The sequence below is a fragment of the Phragmites australis genome, chromosome 5, assembly GCF_958298935.1.
Source record: "Phragmites australis chromosome 5, lpPhrAust1.1, whole genome shotgun sequence".
NCBI lineage: Eukaryota > Viridiplantae > Streptophyta > Magnoliopsida > Poales > Poaceae > Phragmites > Phragmites australis.
The window spans coordinates 43,541,639-43,558,040 of NC_084925.1; the positions used below are offsets into that span (position 1 = coordinate 43,541,639).

A 16,402-nucleotide genomic window follows, 5' to 3' on the forward strand; every position below is an offset into this window, starting at 1 on the left:
CCCCCGCCAAAACAGTTTTCACCCATTTTTACAAATCACCTTCCATGTCCCACGTGACATCAAGGATTTCTCGACCATCACGGAATTCACAACCATCAAGGAATCATGGTATATGAGTTATTGTTGATAATAGTAAATCTTGTCTCCGAAGAGAAGTGTTTTAAAAGCAATATCTCCGAGGAGACGTATTTTAAAAGCGACATCTTCGAGGAGATGTATTCCATCTTAAGCATGCTAGATATCAAGACGTCGTCCATCGTTAATATATTTAACAACAGGTATTCCTAGGGTGATATGTATTCTGGATGATGACATGTATGGCATGACAGTGTTGATAGGGTTAACTACTACAAGTAGTTTGAGAGAAAATGCAATATATAGCACATGCGATAATAAGTCCGGTTTTTAGTTGATCATGTATATTATTCAAAAACATAGGTTTAATATGATCAAGGAAATAGGACTTGCCTTCCTGAAAGTGCAATTCAAGATTGGTCTTGTCTCTTGAGTTTCCTGGGATTCTTCTTCATCATTGGACCTTGCCTTCAGTTCCTTTCTCGCATTCTTGCTTAGAACCTCGACTTCGAGCCTACGCAGATTAACGACAAAAAGCGCACAACGACTAAGCAAATGAACACCATAATAAAACCAAATGAATTACCAAAGCGGAAGAAGAACGACGAAGAAAACGACGAAAGCTAAACTTAGCGGAAGACGATCGGCAACTCTAATCAACACGAAGTTAGTACACAGAGAATAACGGGATAATCTAGCGAAGCTAGGCTAAGCTATTAACCTAGTTGTTTTATCAACTTAAGAGAAAACCTGAACAAATCACGATTAACTAGGTGAACTCTTATTAGATTAACTGTCGAAGGACGACAGCTAGGGATTCTACGTGTAGGCGAGTGCACGTGTATAGGCATGAATATATGTGTAATACTTATGTCTATATGTATATAAGCATGTATACATATATACATAAGTATAACTCTAGGCGATTATATGTGCTTAAGTGTGGAAATTAATATTCTAATCTATAGCATTGAAACATGGTCGTTTAGCAACTAACCTTAATTACCTAGTATTGCTTAATTGCCACACTACCTAAGTCATATTTTATTGCTATCATAAAAGCATGCATGCAATTAATTAATTAGATTAATCTATTCTTTGAATCTAATTAATTAATTACTAAAAGGTTGCTCAATTAATTAATTACCAATGTTAAATTATTCTATCATATTCTATTAACATGTATTTATTTATTTAACCGCTACACGGGTTAATTTATCACCTTAATTGAACTAAGATTAACTTATAACCTATCACATGAAATAACAATTTATTCTTAAACACTTAATTGAAACAACATTTAGTTATTCTTATTAATAAAAGGAATTAATCTGCTTAAGCTAGGTTATCATAAGTGACTAATCTATGATTACAACCTAAACATCATTATCGAATTATCTAACTCGACATTATTTATTAAAGGAGAAAATCTAAATCTAGATCAAATACCGCAATACAAATAATTACCAAACGAGAAATTAAATGAACTCCAAAATTTACAAGACTTGGCATGAAGGTAGATTATGATTTTAGAGGAATATTGACGAAAGAATCGCCGAATTTGGAGTTGAAACAGAGGAGTTATAGCGGACGGAAGATTGCCAGAATAGAAAATCCTGGAACTTAGAAAATGCTACTGTTTCGTGAACTCGATCCACGAGATTTGGTGGGCCGGTGGGGCATATGAGGGTGGTGCACCGTGGACCGGAGGGGGGGGGGGGGTTCGGTGCAGTGGGCTCGGTCCACGGACCGGTGAACCAGGGCGGCTCGGCTGGAAGGTCCACCGTGGACTGGACGTGTGGACACGCCGGCCTGAGCTGTGGATAAGGCTGGCTGGGCCTTTGGCTTTTCCCGAGCGGCACAGAGAAGAGAGAGAGACCGGAGGGAGGGGCGGTGGCGCCGGGGAGCATAGAGAGGCGGCGGCGCCGGAGGGAGCGAAGGAGGCCGGAGCTCGGGGAGAGACCGGAGAGGGAGGGAGCCGGAGGGAGTTGAAGGCGGAGCTCGCCGGCGGAGGAGGGGCGGAGCTTCCCGATGGCACACATGCGGCATCACAGGCCGGGGCGACTGGAGTTCTCGGCCGGGCGCAACAGAGAGAGAAGGCCGGAGATGTGAGACCGGTGGAGAGAAGGGAGACGCCGGCCGGGAGAGAGTGAGCCGGGGCGAAGGGGCTCGGCAGCGGGATGGTGGTTGCCGGTGATGGAGCTCGGGGAGAGAGCGGGAGGGGAGGAGAGGCACCGGAGTGAGGGGCGGCGCGCGGGACGGCGCGTCGGCACAGAGCACGGCGACGGTGCGGCGGCCATCAGCGCGGGCGGCGCAGCCGAGGGAGAAGGAGGGAACTGGAGAGGGTGGCGCGCCTGGAAGAGAGGAGGTTGGCCGGGGCGGTGAAGCGCCGGCGGACCAGCACACACGATGGCAGCACGTGCGGCGACGCTGCGCGGCAGATGTGGTCTCGGTCGGGCGGAGCTTGGCCCGGCCGCGAGGAAGGAGGAGCAGAGGGGGAGGCTCACCTAGGATGGCCGGTGATGCGGGTGGCGGCGCTGGCCGGCTGTGCTCAAGGCGGCCCATGGTGGCTCGGCGCGAGCCGTTCTGGCCGGGGGAGCCGGTAGTAGCGCACTGAGGCAGCGCGTGCGGCCGCGATGGCACGAATGCGGCGCACACATCAACGGCGGCCTGGACTGGGATGACGCACACGCGGGCGAGACGGCAGCGTGGGGCAGCTCGGCGTATGCATGTCTGTGTGCTTGCTTGTGTGTATATATGAGAGTGGTGGTTGCCTGTGTATATGTATGCATATGTGTGAGGAAGAGGAGGCTTGCAGGTGAAGCTTGAGAGGAGAAGAGGAATTGGCTTTTGGCTTGCTCGGCATGGGTGTTGGCCGATTGGTCGGTGATCACAGAGAGAGGACAGAGGGATGGGCTGAGAGAGAAGGAGAGATGAGAGAGAGACAACAGTGAGATGAGAGAGAGATATTTGTGTATTTGAATTGCATGGTGTTGTAATTGAAATGTGTGACAATTTGTATGTTTATGAATTGTAATTGTATTTTCAAAGATTCAAACGAATGCATTCGAATATAAAATCGGCGATGATTCAAAAGAATGACTTGGAATGGAAATGGGATTTGGATATATAGGATTAAACCCAATTAGGAGTATTCGAATCTGAGTTTGGGCATTAATTCAATAAGGGTATTTGAATTAGGAGAAAGGTTTGAACTGGAAACCTCGGTATTTGAGAGAGGCTTGAATTCAAAGGAATTGAATTCAATTGGTATTTGAGCTGATAAGAATAAATATTGAGATTCGAATTTGAGAGACATTCAGTTCGAGTTGACCAAAGCTACTTGAGGATAATTCAATGGAATAATTGAATTATAGATTTTAGCTGGACTGGAAGATCGATCTTTACGAATTGATTTGGATTAGGAAATTACCGAGAAGAACTAGAATAGATTCGAACTAAGAAGCATTCAATTCGAATTGCTACGCAAAGAACCATAAGAACCAATAAACCAAAATGCATATGATCAATTCAATACAACGATTAATTTAGAAATTAACTTGGTGCTTTCTGGAATACTTAGCCCAAAATAATATATTTAAATATATACATACAAGTATATATACATCAAATATATACTTCCTTGGTTTTATACTAGTTTAATAATTAGAAAAAGTTTTAATTTGGAGTGAATTTTGCTATTTTTTATATGCTAAAATTCAGGGTGTTACAGCGCCGGATGACGCGCGTATTAAATGTCCCCACGCCTCTCTGCCAGACCGTGGTAGGGACTGATAGCAGGCGTGGGGGAGTGGTTGGAAGTGACAGGCCATGCGCCCTCTTAAATGCAGCATCGAGCCTCTCACTAGTTGACACCTCACCGCTGAGCCCCTGTGCGGACCATCGGCGAAGTACTTCTCAGGCCCTCAGGGAATTGTGAGTGCTCGGGGATTACTGTTCACAGCCCCGAGCACTCTCTCCCGGGTATGCCCTCTTGGTCCTCGGGGAACTCGGGTGCTCGGGGACCACTGTTCACGGCCCCGAGCACTCTCTCCCGGAACTTGACTGCTCGGGTCCTCGGGGAACTTGGGTGCTTGGGGGCCACTGTTCATGGCCCCGAGCACTCTCTCCCGGAACTTGACTTTTCTTGTCATCGGAGAACTCGGGTGCTCGGGGGCTACTATTCATGACCCCGAGCACCCTCTCCCGAAACTCGGCCTTCTCGGGTCATCGGGAAACTCGGGTACTCGGGAACCACTGTTCATGGCCCCGAGCACTCTCTCCCGGAACTTGATCTTCTCGGACCTCGGGGAGATAACCCTCGAAGGAGGGCGCCACGTGGCACTCTGCTGTTCTGGCATCGGGACTCGGGGACTCCTGGTTCTTATGTTACTGACAATGACCTTTTAATCCTTAGGGACTAACTTGATATATTCATTGTTGATATGGGAGATGATTATCATTTCACAAGCTATCATGACCTTGGTAATCTTGCTATTAAGATGGTTGAAAAATAGACACAATGTTTTTCCATTGATTTATCACCTCATCGACTCGACTTTGATTTTGCACATTGCAACCGCCATGGTTGAAAGAGTCTTCTCAGTTATGAAAATTATCAAAATTGAATGGAGCAATAAGATGTCGAATGAATGGCTGAATTATAGGATTGTTTGCTATAATGAGCGTGATACTTTTACAAGCATTAAAGATAAAAACATTTTATACAATATTTAAAAACAGAAGGGCATATAAAAAATTACCTCTATTACCTCTGATTAGTGCTAGTGGTATGTTGTATTCTTGATTGCTAATTTTTTTCATTAATTAATTGTAATTTTACATTATGATTGTTTTACCTATACAACTTGTAATTGTAAATTTAGTTTCACATATTATTATTGCGGAAGATACCAGAGGCTCGAATGAATAAAATACTTATTAATCAGGTAATTGCTTTTATAGCATTATACACTTTTATGTAGTTCATTGTACTTTATAAATATGGAGTTAAAGTACTATATAAATTGTACATTTTTACTTTATTTTTATTATATATTGATACGTGACCTGATTTACGTGGTTTAAATGTTTAGTTATTGGTTTGGGTCTTGCCAGACGCGTAGCTCCGCTACTGTTAGGGCAGCTCCAGCGTATGCTTTTTCACGGTGCGGAGGAGAGAGAAAGGGAGTAGGAAGAGTGCAATTCGATTGGAGCATTTTGTTGGTCGCACCGGGAGCAGGAAGCACAGGAGCTGGAGAAAAGTTGCCATGCAGAACGCCACGTGCATATGTGAGAGATTATAGAGGGATGTGACTTATTTATTATTCTAGGGCTCACAACAAGGTGTATGAACTAAATATTAGACCGTTTTGTGCCACGTAGCTTCTATATGACATGCCCTCCTTTCGCACCTCTAAAGAAAATAAACCTAAAGTTGCCCCCACGCCGTCAGTAGCTCACTTGTCTAAATAAACGTCCGCACCCTTAAATATACTGTCTTCATTCTATTTAACTTATAGTTTCCATATCAATACGATCTTCAACAAATACGTTTAGTTATTATTATTTTTAATAACTATCTTTTGATAATAATTAGATAATAATTAAAGTATTTTTATAACAAATTCACCACTATTATTTTCATATGCTAAATTCTAATAATTTTATGTATATTAATGGTTAAAATTTCTAAAATTTAACTATACGTATTTTAGTATGATATCTATTGAAAACGGATGTAGTATATACGTACTCCATGGTAGCTCAGTTGTCCCTAAAAATTGATGATTTGCCACTTAAGACTTTGGTCATTTTAATTACAATTTCATCCAAATCAATGATAGATGGAATTATCTAAGTCTATGACTATGTACTAGGTGGTAAATAAATAAAATCTATTTTTAATGGTGGCAAATCAACCTAGTAAAAAAAAAACCGCGAGTCTCATTCAATTGCGCCAAAATGCAGAAGACCAACCCAGCCCACCCGAGCCTCATCACGCGGCCCGCTCAACAACCGTCAACCGCGCATCCGGCGCCCCGCACGGCACCATCGGGGCGTCGGGCTGTGCCAAACAGGCGAAAACCCCACATCTTTCCAACGCGGTCGCCACGCCGAGGCGCTCCAGCTCCACCGACGACGCCGTCCCCGCTCCAGTCGCCACCGTGCCGTCACGTCGTCACTATCCGGAGCCACCTTTCTTTTCGCCTGAAACGCATCAAAACCCCTGTGCCGAGCGGCCGCGTCACGTGCCGCGCCCTGCTCGGCTGGAGCCAATTGATCTTTTTTTTTGCCACCGACAAGAAGCTCTTTCTATTTGAGCCGCGCGGGTCGGCACCAAAACTGCACCTTTCGTGCCACGGCACGACGCCCGCCCTCGGACACCTTTGTTCTTTTCCACTACGCCCCCGCGGGCCGCGGAAGGCAAGACGAACCCTGCGCCTCGGCTCGGGCGCCACGCCACATGGACCTCAAGGAGCGGATCCGCCGCTCGCCGCCGCCGCCGGACTCGGCGTCCCCGCCCGGGACACGCGGGAGGAAGAGCCGGGCGGCAGTGCTGCCCCTGTCCGTCGCGGCCATCGTGGCGTGCGGGGTCCTGCTGTTGCTGCTCGCGGGCGGCTCTGCGGCGAGGAGAGGCCAGTTCCTCGACGCGGATCCCACCGGGGTCTCCGCCGGCCGCGGTGGTCTGCACCAAGCCCGACCGCGCAATGGTAAGGAAAATACATGTGCGTGTGCATGTTTGTCAGTTTGACAGTTTCCATTTAGAGTCCCAATGCTCTAGGACCACCGTACTTTGTGCCTAGTGTCAATTCTGAATTTCCCGAGTACTTTGTGTGGATGGCGACGCTACATCTGGTATGGCACATGGCAGCCGTGATGTCTGTAATGAATGTTTGGGCTCCATGACTTGTCCATACGTTTCTAATTCTACCGTAGTTAGTGTAAGTTTTGCAGAACTTACCAACCCATTTCCCCCCTACAACTGTATGTATCAGCCTAGCTTCTGGACTTCGAGTGATGCGAAGTGTTTGGGGAGGGACGGTAATTGCCAGTGGAAACATGTTCTGACTTCTCACAGTACAATGTAAAAAAACTATTTTGTGTGAGTGGGGTTCTACATCCTGCACTATGATCTCGCTGCATGTGGATGTTTCGTTTCGATTAGTTTTTAACATTAAGTTCTGTTCCTGTCCAGGTATCTTGTTGTTTTGTATATATGTGGGATCCCGATAAAATTTGAGATAAATTAGTTTATTCTGGTTTCCCATGGCAAACAGTGGAACATGGTCTAAATTAAGTTTCATCCTGATGCTATTTTGTGGCCTATATATAGATCTGCCGTATCTATTGTGCTATCCCGTTCTTACATTTACTATAATACAATTCTTAGTGTTCCTTGCTATAGAAACGAGCAAGGGATAGTTGATGTTTACTGAATTCATAAATGAAGTGATAGTTGATAATATCCAAAATTATCTCACCTTTCTTTCTTTTTTCTTTTTTGAGAATCTCCACTACCTCGCTCGTACATTGTTATGGATGAAATGTGATTACAAAAATGAGTAAAACTTTCATATGTCTTCAACAGATTGAACTCGAATTATTCTATCCGAATTCTGATACAAAACTATTCTGTGTCTGTGTTCAGGGGAACATCGAACTTCAGTGTCTTTCAAAGTTAAAAAGGACACACTAATTGGTGGCTTGTTAGCTCCTGGTTTCGATGAGCAGTCATGTCTAAGTAGATACCAATCACTACTGTATCGTAAAGAATCGCCCCATTTACCATCTACGTACCTTCTAGAAAGACTAAGGGAGCAGGAAGCTCTTCAGAAGAAATGTGGCCCACATACAGAGTTATACAAGAAAGCTGTTGAGCAGCTAAAGACTGGTCAGGATATTAAGGTTGTGGATTGCAACTATTTGGTCTGGGTATCTTATAGTGGTCTTGGGAACAGGATCTTAACTATTGCCTCAGCATTTCTCTATGCCATCCTTACAAACAGAGTTTTACTTCTTGATGGAGCTAAAGGCACTGCAGATCTTTTCTGTGAACCATTCCCTGAAACTTCATGGTTATTACCGTCGGATTTCCCTATTAAGCAGTTTAGGAACTTCAGCATTGGTTCTCCTGAGAGCTATGGAAACATGCTGAAAACTGAAGTTATTCGTTCTGATGGTTCTTTCAAGGATCCTAGTTCTGCCTTTCTTTATCTTCATCTGGCTCATGACTATGATGATTACGATAAGCTTTTTTTCTGTGAAGATAACCAGCAATATCTTCAGAGGATCCCATGGCTGATCTTAAGATCTGATAATTACTTTGTACCTTCAATTTTCCTGAACCCAGCATATCAAGAGGAACTCATGAGGCTTTTTCCTCAGAAAGATGCTGTTTTCCATCACTTGGGACGTTACTTATTCCACCCTACCAATGTTGTCTGGGGCTTGATCACAAGGTACTATGATTCTTATCTGGCCAAAGCTGACGAAAAGTTGGGTATCCAGATCAGAGTCTTCGATACTGAAACCGGTCCGTTTCAGCATGTCTTGGATCAGGTCCTTGCATGCACATTGAAGGAAAAACTGTTGCCAGAGATTAATGCTCAGCAGCCAATTGTCTCAACAAGGAGTATTAGGTCGAAAGTTGTTCTGATTACTTCTTTAAACTCAGGATACTACGAAAAAATCAGGAATATGTACTGGGAACATCCAACGATAAATGGGGAGATAATTAGCTTCCACCAACCAAGTCAAGAGGAACATCAGAATTCAGACAAGAAGATGCATAACGTGAAAGCATGGGCCGAGATTTATCTGCTAAGCTTATCTGATGTTATGGTAACGAGTGCATGGTCAACTTTCGGGTACGTTGCCCAGGGATTGAGTGGTTTGAAGCCATGGCTTATGTTCAAGCCTGAAAACCGCACTGCACCCGATCCACCTTGCCGTCAAGTTTTGTCCATGGAACCTTGCTTTCATGCTCCACCTTTCTACGATTGCAAATCTAGGAGGGGAACTGATACGGGAAAGCTTGTTCCTCATGTAAGACATTGTGAAGATATGAGCTGGGGGCTCAAGCTAGTTGATAAGAACGAATGGTAGATGTAGTGTTTTTTCTTTGTTTAATTTATATATGTACAGTACAAGCCAGTACTTTCTGCTATGCATTTTTCAGTTATAGTTTCAACTTTGTATCTATATTGTAAGCAAGGTTTTCTGACTTAGTTAATATGGAAGAGATGGCACAGAATGCTGCATTTTATGGTTAAGTATAATCTCAGTGCAACTATAACATTTATGCCCCTTCATATTATTTGCACCTTTTATCACATCTGTCTATGGCATGCTTGTACCTGAAAAAATTCAACCAAGAAAAGAAAAGGCATGCAAATATACTGAGGACTAGGATCAATTGCAAGAATCAGAAGCCTTCTTTTTGTTTCCCATTAGCTAATAGCTATGAATACAGGTTGTTAGCATTTGAAGAAACTTTCATCTGATCTGACCTAAAAAAAAGTTCCATATTCAATTTTCATGATTGAAAAACTTAGCAAAGAGGAGAGCCAAAAAAAGGCAATTCTGTTAGAAACATTGTGATCTTTTTCTGCCGTAACATTGGACATTGAAAAGCGAAGTTTTGGGGACAGATAGTTCTCAGGGGGAGGAGAGTGCGTGAATGATATTTTGGTTGAGTGGATCTGAAAGGTGTGTCAAAAGATTGTCGATGGGGCCAACGTGAGTCACAGATGCTTGAACAATGAAGCCAAGCATAGCTACCATTAATTGCCAACCTCTCTGTGACAGGCATAAATCATGTTAGCAAACTATAAGTATTACTATAGTTTAGGTTTATCTTGCAAGCAAATTGTACTAGAGAGTGAAGCTACCATTCTTGATTTCCTTCAGCTTCTCTTCATGTGCATTCTCTATATCTTTTGCAAGTCCTAATGGATTGAACAGTGGACCCCCAGGGTAGCTGTCCAGATTTGGAAATTGTAATAATCATAGTTAAAGCAGAGACTTGTTCATGTAAATTATTTTTGCAGCCCTTACCCTGGCTGTAAACCTGAAAGTGCAGCCTCTAGCCCTATGAATGTTCCTTCCTCTGCTTGCGATCCTGGATTGATGAAGTCCATGTACCTCTTGGTTTCAGCGAAGCTGTAGGGGATCAGAGTTATATTAGAAAACATGTCAGTCTTGTTTTTCGTTAAGTCATCACAGTCTACCCTATTTTAAATTTCTGAGTTATTGGAACTTTCTTTTACCACTGATGAAATGTTTTAGTTGTATGCTGAATTACCCCATCAAAAGAAGCTGAACAAAGAAGAGTGCTGTGGTGTTGCCGAAGTCAAATTTTGTTGCACCTGCTTCAAACCAAACTGGTAGGTCCCGGATTCCTGATACACGGAGCAACTACAGAAAACCACAGCAATCAGACCATGCACTGTTGTGAGTTGTGACTGAAGCATAGCAGAGCATCAAAGCTATCGAAGTGATATTTGAATTAAGAAGAAATCAGGCTTTGATGTGGTAAGTGCAAGAATGCTATCATCCTAGCAATCTATGGAATCACCTATGTTTTAATTTGAGCTTGGGTGTGGAAGTAAACATCTAGCATTTCCCAACATTTCGTATGATAAAGGAAGATCCCAAACCTTTGCGGAGTCTGTTTTGTTTGTATGCTTCGTCATAAAAAGCACTGCACAATAATTTAAATAACTTTGTGCAACATTGTACATTCTTGGAATCCGATTCTGCTATTTTATTTCAAAAGTTCTGTTTCTCGTGGAGTTGGAGTCCTAGATATATGATTCTAACTGCCGTTGAATAGTTATTTTTCATGTGGCTAGATCATTCCATATTTGATAATTAAAATCGGAGGGTAACGCTAACACCCCAACTTTTCATTGAAGGCGTGATTACCAGGGATCGAGCCTGGTCAGCAGGTTTCACCCCTCGAAACCTAACCAGCTGTCCTAAGGCAGCTCTCAAATATTTGATATTTTTTATGTGTTAGGCTTAGTTGCTCACTGTTCTTTGCGTAGCTTATTATAATTCAGTCAGCTATGCAGCTAGTTTTGCAATTTGAGCTTTTAAATATTATGTTTTTTTCTGAGAACTAAGGCCAAATAGGTTACATTTGGCAGGGATGGACGGGAAGGCGAGCAACTTACGTCAGTTACAAGGATGCCGGCAACCCCTGCCATGGCAAACCGGCAGTGCACGAGCTCGGCCTGAACGTACCACTGCAAGCTTGCCGGTTCCTCCCCGAGCCCGAGGGGATCGAAGCCGAAGTCACCAGGTAGCCTGCAACCAGAGATGCCAGACAATCCGTCAACCGACAAACATCACTGCAGAAAAACGCTACTCCATTGCGATAACCAAGATGTTTTATAGTTTATTTTACTACTATGCTCTTGAGTGTATGTATATATTTACTCTAACGCTGTTGAGTTACTTGCTCTCATCATTACATTGATTAGGGGTAGTATGATTATTTTACTGTATTTTTTACTCGATTTTAGTATTTTTTGGTTTGTACGTAATGATGAGTATGAACAAATATTGTAAAACGGAGGCAGTAGCTGGCAGAGAGCGTGAGATAACCGACGTGCCGTCGAGGTGAGGAGGCGGGTCCAATCCGGGCAACCAGGTCGCACGCTCGGTGCTAGCTCGGACTACAACCCGGGATCGTGGTGACTGCTCATGGCATCCAGGCATGGCGACTGCGTGCCTGCTCCGAGTTGTAAGCGGCCGGGAGGAGGCGGTACAGGTATGCAGGACTCTTCCATGGCTATCAGCTGCTGTTACAGTGCATGGCCATGGCTGCCACCGTCACCCTCGCCACAGGAGATGTTGTTTGCCGGCCAAACTACAACCTGCAAGGACCCTTCTTTGCTGCCTGTGTTTTTTGGGGGGCGTAGGTTGGTGCTGAATAGAAGCTCAGGATATGGAGTTAGAGGCGTTCATTGATTCAGTGGCTATGGGATGTGGAGTGCTCAGGTCTGGGACCACATTAATTTGTCCAAATTGGGTACTATTTCTTGTGAATAATTCCTTTCTTTTTGCGGTATATGCTAGATGTTGACGCGCGGTGTGCAGAATTTCAGAATTTGTGATTTCAACAAACAGTTTGCAGATTCGCTCCTTCAGCGTGCGGGGATCGGTCAGCACCGCCGCTGAGCCGCTTGCGTGGTTGCGCCTATGCTCCACTTGCCTACGCGGGCGGGTCAATGTGGGCTGGGTGGCTCCTAAAAACTTTGGGTGCAACCGGCGTCTGAGTGGCGCGTGGTGGACAGCGTTATTGGGACTCGTGTATCTGAAAAGATTTTGACGTGTCGTGCCGTATATGTGTGTCAACTTGTACCCGATACTGTGCGATGCGAATTTGACACCTTCGGTTACATCAAAGGAGAGGGACTGGCAGGAGGGGGAGAGGAGACGAAGGCGGTGGCAGCGGGGAAGCGGAAGCGGTGGCATAGGAAAAGGAGCAGATGTAGAATGAAGGAGACGACTAGAGAAGTTGAATAGACGGTTATAAAAATTTTAGCAATATATAACCGATAAAGATGTGAAATTAAAAATAATCAATTACAACACATATAAACTCTCAAAATCTATGTCTCAGTGAAAGTGATCAATTCTATGTCTATGTCAAAGTATATAGCCTAATGTGATATGTAAGTAATTATAATTCTAAGAATGTAAATTTTTCAAAGTAAATAAGTTTAAGTAGGCAAACTACAAAGCACACATCAGATTTTTTTTTACCGTGGTTTAGGAGACTTACCGGTCTCCCCTAATCCACGTTGAGGTGAGTTCAAATCTTTAACTGCTCCTTTATCAAGTATGCAATTATTATCACGAGAAGAGTGTGAGGAACAGTGACATTCTAAGAGGAGGTTGAATTAGGACACTTAGAAACCTAAACTAAATAGGCTCTAAAATTTTACAAGATAAACCAATCTCAATTTCTATCTAAATTTACTTTAGATTTATCTAGTGTGTCTACTCTAACGCTTAAGAGGATTGCAACCTATTCTACCAAGGTAAATTACAAGTATTTAAGTGCGGAAACATAAATAAAGTAAAGAGACAAACTCGGGATAAGATATTTTTATCTCGTGGTATCGATTACATGAATATCACCCCTAATTCACGTTGAAGCTCCACAAAGATATGCTCCCGGTCGCTAAGTTTCTTCTGGTTATGGCTCTTGAGCTACTAAGTCACCAAGACAAGATCTCAAGCACGATGAGTCACCAAGCCACCAAGACAAGATCTCACAACTAATCTATCTTCCGGTCACTTGCCGCCGTGATCACTTCGGAGTTTGAGCCACCAAGGCAAGGGTCTCCGCGTCCCTATACATGTGTCTTGCCGATGTTCCACACCAAGTCGAAGGGTCAACAAGCTTGAGTCACCAAGGCACAGGATGCCGGCGAGTCACCAATACTCCAAAGCGTCGATGTACCACTCGGTACAAGCTATGATCACTCCTTGATCTCTTCCTCAAGCTGCAGCACCTAGCTACAACTCACTCTAGGCTTATAAGCATTAAACACTCTCTAATCTTGTACTTAATTATCTTGGATAATCATTTTAGGTATTTTGGTGGCTTGAATGTCTTCTCAAGTGCATATGAGCTTCCTCTAGACTCCATTAGCATGCCATACCTTTAAACGACTGAGTGGAGGGGTATTTATAGTCTCAAACTCGCAAACTAGCTATTTTCCTAATTGCTCAGAAAAGCTATCAATACCATATGATCCGATGAGAACAGTAGTACTAACACCGGATCATTCGGTGAGTACAAACTCAAAAACTAGCCGTTGGAACTCCACTCAATGCCTCTGTGAACATCGAACACTCCGGTGTGACTTCAAATCCATCATCGAACCTTCCAGTGAGTTATCTTGAGTCATCCGAGCCTTTTCAGCCTCTTTGTATAAAATACTCCATTGCATTCATCTTCAGAGCACCAGATCTTCTGGTGGGTTGTTCTTCATTCTTCAACACTTGCAGTCGGCTCTGCAAGAAATGCTCCGGTGTTATACTCTAGTGTGCACAAATTAAGGACCGAACCATCCGGTGGGTTAATTTTCAGTCTTCTATACTTGCATTCTTCTCAGCAAGAAATACTCCAGTGTTACACAGTGCAGATCACCAGACTATTCGGTGAGGTCCTCAGCCTTCTCTCCCTTTGTCAAAAATATTTCGGTGAGTTCAACATACAGAGCTCTGGACCATCCGGTGAAGTCATTAGCCTTCACTTTGCCCCTGGACAAAATACTCCGGTAAGTTCAACCCTTGAACACCGGACCATCTGGTGAGGTCAAATCTTCCTATAAATTTTTCAATTCAATCAAACTTTATTCCGGCTACGGTGGATTCTTGATGTATTGTATTTATAAGACCTACTAACATATATTATCGACAAACATGTTACTCCCAATGACTATGTTGTCATTAATCATTAAAATCATAATCATTACTTAATAGGACCATTTTCGCTATAAAGAGGTTCTTTCTTTGACAGATGTTGCGGGATAAACACTCTTTGAATGGTTAGTACCGCTATCACGCCTCGTTGAGAAACAATCAACTCACAGTTTCATAAGATAACATGAAGGGGCATTCAAACAAGAGTTTATGCAGTTTAGGGCTATGTCCCTTCTAGAACTGTTGTTATCAGCAATTGAAAGTTGGGCATCGTGGGAACAAGATCCGGAGCAAGGACCCTAAGAATTTGGAAGATATCTCAAGAAAAGGTTTTAGCACCGCTCTCTCATATATGTACTCTAGTTTATACTGTGGGGGAACAAGGATATAGATAGGATATTAGGCTTCTCTTCGAAAAAACCTTTATTTTTTCGGATTGGTATTTCATGATTGTCCCAATCATGAAATTAACTCAATTAGAGGGGTTTCCCCTCGAACCCCCCTTGGTACTTCATATACTTTTGGTTCCCAGCAGAGTAACTAGGTCACTAAAAAGTCCTTTCTTTTCATCAAGGTGCATAAAGAACTGAACTGGAATTCTCATAAAAGAAGAGATCAGCAGAACTTTCATGACTTCCTCAGTGATAGGTTTCTTAGGGAACTACTATTGCCGTAACAAAAGGTTCACAAATCACTTTAAAGGATTAAAAAAGCGAGCTTCTCCAACAATTAATGCTCTATAGCTTTGTAATTTCCCTAGCTTACCACAAGATAGAGTTTGAGATTATGTTCTGCCACTCCAACAGAACAGTCAAACCCCCAGGTCTACTTTCTTCACCCGTGTCTATCCCCTTTCTTGCTCACACTCACCCATACTGTGGCGACAACCCCTTCCTAGATATGGTTCAGACCATGTTCCTTTGTTGCTGGAGTGTGAGACTGAACTATTCAAAGAACTTAGTTCGAGGGGTTTCCCCCCAAACCCCCCTTCCCACCCTATTTGTAGGCTTGAGTCGTCTATCTAAATGTTCATTTGAAGGCTCAATCTACTTATAGTTTTTCGGACAGGAACAACTAAACTATAAAAGGTTTTCCTAAACCCTGTAGTGAAATTGAGACTGCTCGATCGGCAAGAAAATGGCTTAATGATATTCTCCATTTTTCTCTTTCCCTACTAAAGGTATAGTCTGAAGGCACGCGAAAAAGGCTACTAATCCTACAACGGTAACACTAATTACGGACGAGCCCCTTCCTATTCGAAGCCGGGTGTGGCCTCGCCTTTTTGCTCTTCCTTTGGTTTGGCTCCACGAAGATGCTCGCCTACTAAAAAGTAATAGTAGGCGAGGCGAGGCTAGGCAAACTCAACCGCTGACTTGTCAACGCTCCAGCGGTAACCACACTCTTATACCGTTTGTAAGGTGTCAGTGTAAAGAATAGTGTGGTCCCTTACGGGCGGACCTACGCCGGTAAGATATCAGTAGATACCGTATGCCATGTTTTGTCCGGAACCGTAGTCCTCCCGCACGAACAGTCAGCAACCGCGCGGCCAGTCGGCGACCAGGCAACCTAACTCTCCGACCGGGCTCCGCGACCAGTCCTCATGTAGGGCTATTATCCTGAGGGGGTCTGAACCTGGATAAATCCCGGTGTTTTTAAGTCACACACACACAGCCAGATCCAACATACGCATCCCAAACAAAGATCATGCACCCATCGTCCGATACACCCCGAAATCATTATCAGGGATTTACCCTCGACATAAAGTTTCATTTTTCGCAGTGTGCCTCAAGATAAAAAGAGCATGTCAGAGAAAAAAAGGGAATAGAAGTTAGGAAGCCTACTAACGTAGGGCGTCGGGTGAGCTCAACCTCAAACCAAA

The 16,402-nt window shown here is 43.6% G+C and overlaps 2 protein-coding genes across 3 annotated transcripts; one reads left to right on the top strand and one right to left on the bottom strand.

Moving 5' to 3' along the window:
• The first annotated feature begins 6,394 nt into the window (after positions 1–6,394).
• Positions 6,395–9,389, top strand: LOC133919865 (galactoside 2-alpha-L-fucosyltransferase-like). Its single transcript, XM_062364408.1, has 2 exons — positions 6,395–6,788; positions 7,727–9,389. The coding sequence occupies exons 1-2, from the start codon at positions 6,542–6,544 to the stop codon at positions 9,181–9,183; spliced, it is 1,704 nt and encodes a 567-aa protein (XP_062220392.1). The 5' UTR covers positions 6,395–6,541; the 3' UTR covers positions 9,184–9,389.
• Positions 9,390–9,500: 111 nt separating this feature from the next.
• Positions 9,501–12,056, bottom strand: LOC133919866 (photosystem I chlorophyll a/b-binding protein 5, chloroplastic-like). 2 transcript variants are annotated; one of them, XM_062364410.1, is made up of 6 exons: positions 11,697–12,056; positions 11,256–11,388; positions 10,382–10,494; positions 10,135–10,239; positions 9,969–10,057; positions 9,501–9,876 (listed from the first exon to the last, which is right to left on the bottom strand). In XM_062364410.1, exons 2-6 carry the CDS (start codon positions 11,286–11,288, stop codon positions 9,629–9,631), a joined length of 588 nt encoding a protein of 195 aa, XP_062220394.1. In that variant the 5' UTR covers positions 11,289–11,388; positions 11,697–12,056; the 3' UTR covers positions 9,501–9,628. The 2 variants fall into 2 exon arrangements, with proteins under 2 accessions (XP_062220394.1, XP_062220393.1); XM_062364409.1 differs by having other exon boundaries at positions 11,693–12,053.
• Between the last annotated feature and the right edge of the window lie 4,346 nt (positions 12,057–16,402).